The 13573-nt window shown below is 43.6% G+C and overlaps 1 protein-coding gene across 1 annotated transcript in view; it reads right to left on the bottom strand.

The window, feature by feature from the left end:
• The window catches only part of LOC119498058 (E3 ubiquitin-protein ligase RNF123), a 222629-nt gene that overhangs the window by 46034 nt on the left and 163022 nt on the right, over positions 1-13573 (bottom strand). Inside the window, 1 exon segment of the mRNA XM_037786545.1 lies at positions 9649-9872. Coding sequence (XP_037642473.1) covers positions 9649-9872 — 224 coding nt within the window.

Raw genomic sequence — 13573 nt, 5'->3', positions numbered from 1 at the left:
GCTTTTGTTCTTCTGTTACAGTCTTCCTCCTCTCTTTCTCTCCACATTCACCCTCTCACTTGATGGCTTTCGATTTGCCTTTCCATTTTCTCCCCTTATAAGCCCCCCATCCCTCCTGCAATCAGACAGATCTTCTTTCAGTGTGGGAGTGGTAGCACCCCGGGCTAGGCTGTAATATTGGCTTGTTGGACAGCTGCCATGTTGATCTGCAGTGAGAGGTTACAATCGCTACACATGATATTCGGAGGATTACTGTGGGGGAGACAAAAACAGACAGAGGGAGACACGTACGTGGATAAAACCAGACTAAACGGAGGGAAATAAGTACCGTTACACTGTAAACTGAAAGCATTCGTAGCAAGAAACACATAATAAAAGACTGAAAAGAAGAATGGACAGAGAGAGTCTCTCTTCTCTTAAAGCCAGGAAAAACCTTTCTGAATTTACAGAAATCTTCTTCTTGGTATTTGCCAATGACTGAGAGCTATTAAGCAAAAGCAGAATCAGAGAACATTACTGAGAAGTGAGGACAAAGTCAATCTGGAGAATAAAATACACTTTAAACAAATGGTGGCTTAACAAAATGCAAGCAGGTGTACATATACTGTAACTGCTTTAAAGATACCGAGCGAGTTGGACCGCCGGTATCGTTTGTGTTCATTCGCGCAAGGCGTGCCGGAGAGGAAGACGAGCTCTTCTCCGTAGATACCAACACTTCACTTTGAAAGAAAATTTGAAAGATCTGACCATATTTCTATTTTGATAAAATTTACATGCCCAACCTCAACGATGGACGGCGGACGCAGAAAACAAACTAAAAGCGCTGCTGTGAGTCAAAAGACAGGATTTTATCAAACGTAGTAAAGAAACCTACTTTCTGAATAGAAGTGTGAGGAGCTCAGAGGGCAGCCGTTTGCAGTGATGGATCAGAGCTCTACATACATATTTCCCTGTGGAGGGCTCAAAGCCAGCAGGCAGGTAACAACACTCAACAAAGCCTTCGTTTTATCAGACCGACACCCGCTCAGCAGTGTGTTAATGTGCCCTGCGCTCTGTCTGCAGTATCAACTATTTCATGTTTTCAATCTCAAGAAGGGAATTTATTGAGGATAATTTCACTTCACTGCAGTCTCTCTGAATACTCAGAGAACTCTGAGAGTTGTTTCTGAGCTTCAATAAACCTCCAAAAACTTCTGCAAAAATATATAAACTGATGGAGGGAATATGAAGATCATTGAGGGCAGCACAGAAAGGATATTAACTCTCTATTAGCTCAGGTTTGCGATACTTGCAGTCGTCACAACTCTTTGAGTCAACATGGTATTTAATTGTGTACACTGTAGTCTAAATATCAATTGATCTAAAACAGAACCACCACATAAAAGACCTGTTTATGATATATGTTGCTAAAAGATATGTTGTACAGTAGATACAGAAGTAACACCTCAGTATTGATACTGTAATGTTCTACCGCTGCCTCAAAGATTTGAACTGAATGATGATAATGTTGTTATAGACTTCGATCCAACACGTTCTCACCCCCAACTCGTCAAACACCGCTGCTTGGTCAGTGCCCCTCAGCATCAGAGACCAACGCACGGGGTACCCCTCTTGAGTTAATTTTGGACGGACAGCGTGTCAATATACGCTTGTTACATGCAGTGTCCTTTCAAAATAAACTTCCGTTTTCACAGGAAGTTAGGCAACACAACCACTTAGGTAGGGTCAGGAAACGGTCGTGGTTAACGTTAACTTCGCTGACCAGCAACTCACAAGACTCACGATAAAAACGAGTCACGTGACTAAGGACTGACGTGACAAAATAAGTCAACGTTACTTTTGGTTTCACACGGGACGTGAGCACCGGTCTCCTGGTTGAAAGTCTTGTGTTTGTTTGACCCGTCCACTACCCTTCCCTCCCTGAGCAGACTCTCAAGCTATTAATACTATGTCACTTGCTCCCGACGCTGCGGGTGGGTTTACATTGGAGTTAGTTGAAAGCCCGGTTCATCACGTACTGTCGATAAGGGGTGCCTCCGTGCGTCGGTTTCCGATGCCGAGGGGTACTTACCAGTATTTGACGGGTTGGGAGTGAGAATGGGTTGGTCAATCCATCACTATTATCTATAATAGTTATATATCAGTCTATACAGGATTTTGCAGGCTTTTTTGGGGGATTGTTGGCCTAAAATGCCTGATTTTGCAGCAGCTTTTCTAAAAAATTGCAATGCATGTTGCGATGTTTTTAGTCGTTTTTTTGCAATAGAATTGCAAGAGCCTATAAAAATTGCAAAGATTTGTTGCAATTTATATATACATATACATACATATATATATGTATGTATATGTATATGTGTATATATATATATATATATATATATATACAGTATATGTATATGTATATGTGTTCTGCTCAACAAAATTAAGGGAACACTTAAATCACACATCAAATCTTGATGAACAAATTATTCAAGTGTGAAATCTTTACTGATGTACGTTGTATAATTTGTTGAGAACAAAATTACGTAACAACGGTCAATGAACCAAAATCTTCAACCCATGGAGGGCTGGATCAAAATCACACCCAAAATCTAAGTAAAAAATGTAAATCACATTCTGATCAACTTGCTGGAATTGCATCACGGCATTCCCTAATGTCACCCAGTAGTGTGTACGGCCCCCCCCGCGTGCCTGTATGCACTCTGACAGCGTCGTGGCGTACTCCGATGAGTCGCCGGATGGTATCCTTGGGGATCTCCATCCTGGTAGGGTGTTGTACTGCACTTTAAATACCTTTTTGTAAATATATCCTATCGTATTTATTACGATTTAATATCATTTAAGTACTAACTGTACAGGCAGCATACAGGTCAGTCGCTGAGGGCTGCTGGTCAGACTTTATAAATACACTGGAGCCGTAATGGTATTGTACTGTACCTACCAACCCACAAAAACATCTGCCCAAAAACATCTGGCCAATCGGCCCAACAGATTCTTATTACAGTCCAGCATCAGAGAGCACAGCATGGCTCGCTGTCTGACACACAAAAAGAGTCTCTTTTGGCAGTAAATACATTACCATCTCTCACACTTCACCACATGTTTTCTTTTTACACGTGTATTGTTAGAGAACAATGTGTGTGCAGGACACAGTGACTGTTTCTGTATAAGGTCATCTGTTTTCCCACGCTACAGACGTCCATTCATTAACACCAACTCCTACTCATTTACACCTCTGGCTCATTGTGAGGAGGATGAGGATATACACTGTTATTAGCCATTGGTAGGTCTCTTATAAATATTTATCTTTTTTAGATTAATTTACTGTCTTTAAAACTTTGGCATGGTAGCAAAGTTCAGAACTACTAGATTCTAAAAACGTATATGTGTCTTTATGTACAATTTTAATCCAAAAACGATTCACTATACCTATATCAAAGAAATATAGTGGAGTGAAAGGTACAATAGTTTACTCAGAAAGTTAGTAGAGTACAAAGATGCATCAAATGGAAATACTCAAGTGAGGTACAAGTACCTCAAAATGGTACTTAAGAACAGTACTGGAGTAAATGTACTCCAAAAAACAGCCACACAGAACAAAAATGACAAATCAGCTTTACTCTTCATCCCTGAAGACGAGAGCTGACAGCCAATAAATGAACCACATCCTCTACGATGAATTCCAGTTTCTTGATTTGTAGCTTTTATTCGGGTAAATAAACCATCTGAATTCTCTGTAGGAAAATAAAAACTGCTGGCTTTTAATGAGAGAGAGAGAGTATCATTCTCTTTTTTTCGATCTTTGCCTCTCTGTCTCTTCAGCTTCTAAAGGAAATGCTGTGCTTCTGCTACACCACAGAATCTCATCCATTATACATTCGGGGCTGCAGGAATTTGAGTGATTCCACTAACACACACACACACACACACACACACACACACACACAGACACACACATTAAAACAAAGGACAGTACACCCACACATGCACACGCGTACACACACAAACCAACAAGTCCTTGAAAATAAGAAAATAATGGAAGGACTCCTTCCTGTGTCGACCTCATTATTCTTACATTATGTCACAGAGCAGAATCAGGCTTTCTTCACAGAACCAAAGGACAGACGTATGTCACACACATCATGCTTCGACCTGACACAGATTTTAATCTGAAAGATGTTTGGTCATTGTCTGTGAGCGGGAACAAAACGTTAACGGAAGGCATCAGCAAGCATGGCTCCAAAGCTTGAACAGTATCGGTTGCACGGTATAGTGGCAAGGACAGAAGAAACAAAGCACCGGCACGCTCAGATGGAAAGGTTGTTTTTTTTTAGTTTATCGTGGGCAAAAAAAAGAATGTTCTTCAGCTAGAAGCCCTCATCAGTGTCATCACTCTAGCAGTAATGGCAAATGTTATACACACAGGTGAGGCAGAAACACCGATCAGGAAAGAGAATACATAATGGGAACTGTTCTTGAATGCACCGCCTAGAAACGGCCTCCTCCTAACAAAGGAACCGCCATAGTCAGAAACAACAAGGACTAATGTCACAAGCTGAAATATTATATTAAAAAAACTAATTCACACTCATTTCTTTAACACATTAACGCAACATTTGCAATGATTTTTTAGGTTGTAGCTCAGTTTTAAAGATACTCATATACTATGCTCACATGAAACTGGAAAACCTGATGAATCCATCGGTAACCGACCAGGTCATACTAGCTTGTCGCGAAGGAGGTTAAATAACGCTACAAACTTGGAGTTAAATGTTGTCGAGGAAAAACTCTCATGTCCATTTCCAAAGGGGTCTCTTGACCTCTGACCTCCAGATATGTGAATGTAAATGGGTTCCATGGGTACCCACGAGTCTCCTCTTACAGACATGCCCACTTTATGATAATCACATGCAGTGGTTCTGGACAATATCTGTCATTGTGTTTGTGTTGTTTAATTGATTTACAATAATAAACACTATACATACATTTGCATAAAGCGGCATATTTGTCCACTCCCATGTTGACAAATCTCCCTTTAAGGTTCATTTTGAACAGATGAAAATGTGTGATAATTTGCGATTAAATATTTTTAATCGATTAACAGCCCTAATATTAAGTTAATTTATTTTATTGACACATACTTGGAACAGTATGGACCGGTTTCACCTAAGCATCGCTCACTGATAACACTGATAGTTAACCTGGAGGACGTTCACGTGCAGCAGGTAGAAAAAAACAACATATTTTTTATTAATTCGAGCTCATCATTTTATTCCAACATATCTTATCTTTAAATGTATTGGTTTTATTGTTTTATTTCCATTTTAATTTGTACAGTTGTAATTGTCTGATTCTATTTCACTTCAGTCCTGAATTGTTTTTCGTTCCTGGTTCAACCATGGGCTGTCAATCGATTTCAAATATTTAAAAATGATTAATTGCAAATTAATTGCACATTTTAATCTGTTCAAAATGTATCCAAATGTAATTACATTTGCATTAGAGTATTAAGAGCGGGCTTATAACCTGTGCTCAGCTGATTCTAAGATGTTGGAAAGAGCCTAATACACCTGTACTGGAAATATGGAAGGAACAAATTATGGAAATAGTTAGATGTGGAAAGATGCTGATGAAGATCTGAACTGGAAGAATGAAATGATTAAAGAACAATGTGACAGCGTTAGTGGGGTATATGTCCGGAGTGAGAACCAACCTATCAAGATTCTGATGGTTTTGATACAGCACATATGTAATGTATTTGCATGCGCCAATGCCCACTGCATATTGAAACCAATAATTGCCTTTCTTTTATTAATAACTGTTAGGTTTCCTGCCTACTCATTTGTTTGTATATGTTTTTTTCACCCTTTTTGTGCTGGATATAAATGTTATAAAACTTAATTAATCTTCAAATTATATCTAAAAATCAGCAGTAAAGGTACTTTTTCACCACTGCAAAATACTTTACATTGATAAACATTAAGTGACATTAAGTGTTATAAAGCATGTATTACATGTTTATGTAGTGTTCATAAATGCTACACGGCGGGCGGGGGTCCAGAATGACCTCCACAGACAGAGCAAATCCTCCAGAGGATGCAACCCAAGGTGGTCATGGAAACGGCTTGCGTTCCCACGGCAACGACTGGAGGATGCCCGTGGTGATCGGGACATCCACCATGGCGACGGCTCAACTCAGGGCACCGGGGCCTTTTGCTATTTGGCTGTGTTCTGTGTGTTATCAACACCAACAGACACTGACAGACAACATCAATATTCTGATGCTGCGAGTCGCTTCAGAAATCACGCCGCTCGTCATCATTTTCTATTATTCAACGGTGATAAAACAGCAGAAAGAAATCCAGTTATGTGTCTGCAGAGTGACAAAATCATTGTATCTCATCTGTCTTCTGCACGTCTGCATATTTGTACATAAAACAACAGTCAGTTGATGCATGTGTCTGTGTTTCCCTCCATCTGTCAGTCTGTCTACAACTCCTCTCACCAAACTCAAATTATATCTCTATAAATATATCTATATAAAACCAATCATATCTTGGTCAGATCTGTCGGAACAGATTTCTTCTTTAGTGTCACGTCAGAGTGATTTAAGAGAATTTATACCGATGTGAACGAGTGCTTCAGACCTGTCGTAAGAGTCTGTCTGTTCAGTCTGAGCTGAAAGTGATCAGGTATGGTTGGAAGTGTTGCTCCAGGCAGGCAGACACTCATTGGGCGTCACCAGTCTGCCACAAGCTGCTAGCTGCTAGCTAACTGTAAGTACACAGTCTCACTGCAGTTTGTCAAATAATCACAAAATGTAATCTATTTGATTGGTGTACATAGACACAAATTTCCTTTTTAATTTTGTGACGCTCAGCACGACTTTCAACGACGTATTTTTTGTGCGTTTTTCTACGAATGTCCAGCAACACGAGACGTACGTGTCAATTTCCGCTCCATGTTTTTTTCAAAATAAAACTACTTACTCCGTTAGGTTTAGGAATACGATCACTTGGTTAGGCTTATGCAACAAAACTACTTCGTTACGCTTAGTAAAAGATGGTGGTTTTGGGTTAAAATAACACCAGAAGGGGGTGTAAACTTAACGTGCGGAAGTTACGTGACGAAAATTAGTTAGTCTAGGTTTATGAAAGCTCGCAGTTTGGGTTAAAAAAAAAATTAAAACCTTCCTGGACAGGTAATGTAACTTAAGTATGTTCTGGTTTCACCACAGGGACACGAACACCGGCTCTCCTGGAAAGTCCTGTGTTTTTGACCCCCACATCCACTCCAACCTCCTCCCTACGCGATGTTCAGCACACTCTCTATACTTCCCGGTTTCACAATTACGTGGATTACATACGAACTGATTTCGTGCTGACCATCACGAAAAAAATGTTGTCTATGTACACAAAACAATACATTACATTTTGTGACTATGTCACGAACTGCTGTGTGACTGGTGCTGAACAACAGCCACTTTGGTTGTTGACGTTCAATAATGATCATTTGGGGGAGTGGCCTCTGAGGGAAGCGTGAACCGACGGACTATCGGTGTTGCAGACTTGGAGACTTTCTTGCCAGATTGAACTACTTTTGGAGAAGCCTTTCATTGAAAAGAGTTGGCAACACTGGGCTGGGTTATTCAGTCAGATATTTTTTAAAATCAAGTGTACTCTTATTAGATTCTCCAGATGACCTTTAATCTGGCTGTCTGAGCTCGCATTAGTTGAAAGATATAAATATAAAAAATGCGCGTAATATTTGTGATTAATCACGATTAACTATGGACAATAATGCAAATTAATCACAATAAAATATTTTAATCATTGAGAGCCCGAGTGTAAGCACGGTCACACATGGGCAAGAATAACCTTTGCCTCCTGTTCACTTCCACTCAATGCCACGAGGGGCGAAATAACAATCGCTTCCGATGGCAAATGACTGGTGAACGTTCAGGTGAATATCGCCTCGGCAGGCGGGTCACAGGTGTTGTATCTGTGATTCGCTGCTTTCCGTGACATGTTTATAGAACTTTTCAAACTTGACAACAACACTGTAAATGGGCCCCTTTGCATTCTGTTACAATGGTATTTAATACAGCAGCTGACAGGAAGTAAACTTGAACCAAAGCTGTTGCCGTAGCAACAGAATGGCAATTGGAAGGTCTAGAGACATGTCAACTTCCAACCATCGACTGATTGAAAAAAACACCACACAGTCAGCTTGAAGGTTACAACATGGAGTCACAACAAGCAACGAAGAAAACCTTGACTGCGCATAAAAAGGTTCCTTGCTCCCTGTTATGTCCATTTCACATGTACAAGGAGAGCTCTGTGGCCAAGATGAATGAGACTGCAGCTCCAAACAAAAATTAAAGCAGAGTCTAAATCCCATTAAGAACATATCGGGCCTGTTTCCAAGGCAGCGACTCAGCCAAACTTCTGACTGATCACTTTTAAAGGAGAATACTGAATCGACTTTTAACTTCTGTGATTGTCCCGGAGTTTGGTATTAAACAGGGCGGCTACTAATACTACTACTAAAAATAATAATGATAATTATTTGTGTGTTTTAAATATGGAATGCAGCCAGTAATATGTGGTAAAATATGATAGAAAATCATCTGTGCAAAATATATGCTTTTACTGCACGTCCCCTGACTCCCCTCTGCCTGTCTGACTCCCCTCTGCTGTCTGACTCCCCCTCTGCCTGTCTGACTCTCCTCTGCCTGTCTGACTCCCCTCTGCCTGTCTGACTCCCCTCTGTCTGTCTGAACTTCTGCCCCCTCTGCCTGTCTGAGCACTCCCTCTGCAATGTCTGACTCCCCTCTGTCCTGTCTGACCTCCTCTGCTCTGTCTTGACTTCCCTCTGGCCGGTCTGACTCCCCTCTGTCCTGTCTGACTCCCCCTCTGCATGTCTGACTCCCTCTGAATGTCTAGTCTAGACCATCTACACAATACCAATGCCTGTCGGACTCCCCTCTGTCTGTCTGACTCCCCTCTGCCTGTCTGACTCCCCTCTGTCTGTCTGACTCCTCTCTGCCTGTCTGACTCTCCTCTGCCTGTCTGACTCTCCGCTGCCTGTCTGACTCTCCTCTGCCTGTCTGACTCCCCTCTGTCTGTCTGACTCCTCTCTGCCTGTCTGACTCTCCTCTGCCTGTCTGACTCTCCGCTGCCTGTCTGACTCTCCTCTGCCTGTCTGACTCCCCTCTGCCTGTCTGACTCCCCTCTGCCCGTCTGACTCCCCTCTGTCTGTCTGACTCCCCTCTGCCTGTCTGATTCCCCTCTGCCCGTCTGCCTCCCCTCTGCCCGTCTGATTCCCCTCTGCCCCCCCTCTGTCCGTCTGACTCCCCTCTGCCTGTCTGACTCCCCTCTACCTGTCTGCCTCCCCTCTGTCTGTCTGTATGTCTGAAGTTCAGCTCTGGGGCGATGGAGAAATCGCCCCCCAGCAGACGGGTCTATGTAGCAGCTTATCCAATAGCTGATTCAAGCTATGAACGCATGACATTAAATTTAGCCAATCAGCGTCCTCAAATCTGATACGAAAGGGGCGATTATTTATGCCACAGTGGCCGGCAGTAGAAACAGTTCATTTCAGACCGTGCACTGAAGGCGTTTAAAATACTTTGATGAGTTCACTCACATGCGTGCAGGGAGAAGTGCTTGCGTTCTGTAGAGCCCGCGGTTCCAGCGGCCGAAGGGATTGCAGGGGCCACGGTCGACCCCAAGGACCCGACTACCGGACGGGCGGGGATGGCGACGGCCGCCGAGGAGACGGAGGAGTCTCCTCCCTCTCCTAACAGATGCTGGATGGAGTGGAGCTGGAAACAGGGGTCAGAGAGCAGGACGGAGGCAGCCCGAGATACCCTGAAGAAGAAGAAGAAGAAGAAGAAAGAGGAGGTAACGCTCATGTTACATGTTTGGTAACTGACAAAAACACCAGAAGAAGAGTTCAGTAACAACAATAAGAGCTCAGCAATAGGAACACACGGATGAAATGCATAGCCGACTATCAACTGTCACACATTGACCCCAGACCACACTGAGCAACCCACACCATCAGAAACACCACCCAGACCACACTGAGCAACCACAACCAGCAGAAACACCACCCAGACCACGCTGAGCACCACAACCAGCCAGAAACATCCACCCAGACCACGCTGAGCAACCACAACCATCAGAAACACCTACCCAGACCACGCTGAGCAACCACAACCAGCAGAAACACACCCAGACCACGCTGAGCAACCACAACCAGCAGAAACACCACCCAGACCACACTGAAGCAACAATAACCAGCAGAAACACCACCCAGACCACGCTGGAGCAATCCACAAACCAGCAGAAACACCACAACAGACCACGCTGAGCAACAACAGCTCACATCACTTCGGAGCTATACTCTCTTGGAACCAGAAGAAATGGTCTTTTCTATTTTCACACAGTCACACTAACTCTCCATCTCTCACAGCTTCCAACATGATGCATCTGTCATCCATCTGTCTTCATCTCTCCACCTCTCACCTCCCCTGCCCCTCTCCACCTTCCCTCTCACCCCCCCACCTCCTCTCTCCTCTCTCCACTTCCCCTCTCTCGTCCTCTCCACCTCCCCTCTCCCTTCTCTCCCCTCTCCACCTCTCCTCCCCCCACCTGTCCTCTGTCCTCCCTCCACCTTCCCTCTATCTTCCCTCTCCACCTCCACTCTCTTCTCTCCCCATGCTCTCTCTCTCCTTCCCACCTTCCCTCTCTCCTCCCCCACCTACCCTCTCTCCTCTCCAACCTCCCCCCTCTCCTCCCCCCCAGATTTCCTCTCTCCACCTCCCCTCTCTCCTGTCCACCTCCCCTCTCTCTCTCCTCTCCCCATGCACTCTCTCTCTCCTCTCCTCATGCTCTCTCTCTCCTCTCCCCTGCGGCGCAACTCAATCCAACTTCTCTGCATCAATCTTTTATAGCGGGGCTTTCCACAAGACCCGACTCCCACTCACTCACCCTCTCTCTCATCTCTCTCTCTCATCATCTCCTCCTTTGTTTCTTCTTATCACTGATACTGTTCTCTGTTCTCCCTCCCTCTTTTTCCTCTCTTACTATTTCTGGACTCTTCTTAGTGCCAACCTGCCTGTGATGCAAGAGGTTGCTGTAGTGGGTGGTCTTGTAGGTGGGGTTGTGTGAAGACATCGGACCCCCGGTCCTTTATGCTTTTTAACTTATACTTTTACTCCCAAAATTTCCACGTTTTGCTCCAGACGTTAATCTGACAGTTGTTAGTTACGTCCAGCAGGTTTTGGATTTTAATTAACACTCTTGAGACCAGCGGGATTGCAGGCGATCCAGACCGACTTTACTGTCTTTAGGCTGGAGCAGGTTCAGTGAAGTGAAGGTAAAAATATGAAACTACAAAACCTGATGAATACATCGGTACCGACCATGTCATGCTAGCTTGTTGGGAAGGAGGCTAAGTAACGCTCATAAATTGAGTTAATTTTGGCGAGTAAAAACTGGCATGGTCGTTTTCACAGGGGTCCCTTGACCTCTGACCTCCAGATCAGTGAATGTAAATGGGTTCTATGGGTACCCACGAGTCTCCCCTTTACAGACATGCCCACTTTATGATAATCACATGCAAATGTTAAAAGTTTTTGAAACCAAATCACAGCATGGCTTTTTCTATGGTGTTCCTCAAGGTCTTGAGAAGTATTTAACAAAAAATGCTGTTGCAGTGAATTTATTATTTTGTTATTTTCATTCTTTAAAAGTCACCGGAATGCAGAAAACAAAGTCTCTGAAACTCATATTTATCTGGGGAGGACCCCCAGACCCTCCCGCTTTGGTTTTAAAATCCTCCCTATGTTTGAGGTCTCAAGGTTTGCGAGTATGGAGAGGACTACTCTATATATCTGATTGGACTTTCATTCAAGGTTGTAGAAAGTCCTCTTTACAAATAGATGTTGTTGATCGAGGGTCACTGACGCTTTTCTGGATCGGAAAACAAATTCAAGCTCCAACCGTAACTCTCCATTATGCAACAACACCGTGGGCACATCGATTAAATGGAAGTTTGAATCATTTCATTCTTCTTCTTTTGGGGCCAAAACTATTTCATATGTAAATAATACATTTGGTGTCTGAATTATACAGTTTTGATCTGTTAAAAGAGTTACTATTGAAGAAAAGGAGAAAAACATCCAGATAACAGGTGACTTTTGAACAGTAGTGTATTTGCTGCCGATAGGTCATCTGTGTCCGTCACAGGAGGGATCCTGAGGGGCCGCCGTGGAACCACAGTGACATTTTCCAGTATTATCTACTCTGACCTTCATTACAAGCAGCCATGACACCTCACACAGAGAGACTCTCCATCCTTCATCCTGTGTCCTCCTCTACCTCCGCCTCTCCCCTCCACACAGACCAGAAAAAGTTTGAGGAAGAACATCTTGTGAATAGAAATCATTGAAAAGAAGAGCAGAGTGAGTCACACCTTACGAGCTGGAAAATGTCAGCGGCTGTGTTTCGAGTCAACCACGAGTCCATTGTGTTCCCTCTTTAATTATGAACCAACAAAAGGGCAAAGTGTTTAGATTGACACGGCTCATTATACATGGAGCGAAGGAAAATGACTCAAACATGAGTGAACGGTGAAAAGAAAATGGACACTTGAATAAACCACAGGGACATGTCTAAGAAAAGGAAAAAGACAATCCTGCGCACCAGACCAAGTGACCATATTCCCTGTTTTTACCACCTGATGGATGAGCATGAGTCAAGTAAACTTAGAAAACAACATTAATATTAACCCCCATCTGACTGGTAGTTAGTGTTTAACACTCATTCTGGGCCTCGTCTCCAAAAAGACAAAGTGGTGAGGTGGTTCAACATCTGATCAGGACGCCATATCGCCTTCCTTTACACGATATCAGACGATTATAGCCCAACACGACCGTCGTAGGGGATCGGGAACAATAAATGAGTGTCGTGTGCGAAAATCAATCCTCTTATCTCGTGTAGTGTGTCATAGTCCACGACAACCGACGCCACGTCTGGGACGCCTCACGACACCCCTAGGAAAAGTCTAACCTGTAAGAATTTTTCGTCTCGACACGCCTAGGAGGGATGCCGAGGTTGCTGCTGTCAGGTGGGACAACCAAACTGACTGAAGTATGGACAGCCCAATTTTAATTTTCTTTTCGCAACACAAGACCGCCAGCATCACACACACGCTTCTGTTGCCATGATTGACAGTTGCTTCAACCGTCTCCCCAAAGACCTCTGAACTTGCGCATGACTGAGGAGTATGACGTGCCGTGATTGGTCGTGGTCATACGTGTAGTCTTGCCAGTCACCCGACCAAGACACTGCAAGAATTTTTTGGCGCTGTGATCGTTAGATCTGACATGGTGACCATCGTCAAAGACAAAAATATTGTGTAGTCTGATACCGACATAAGAGGTCCCGGGGTCGACCCAGAACACGCTGGAGCAACACATTCTCACTCCCAACTCGTCAAACACCACCGCTTGGTCGGTGCCCCTCGGCATCGGAGACCGACACGCGGGGTAGCACCCCTCTTG

This window comes from Sebastes umbrosus, chromosome 1 (genome assembly GCF_015220745.1).
Source record: "Sebastes umbrosus isolate fSebUmb1 chromosome 1, fSebUmb1.pri, whole genome shotgun sequence".
NCBI classification, from domain to species: Eukaryota; Metazoa; Chordata; class Actinopteri; order Perciformes; family Sebastidae; genus Sebastes; species Sebastes umbrosus.
This window is presented reverse-complemented; position numbering and strand designations above follow the sequence as displayed.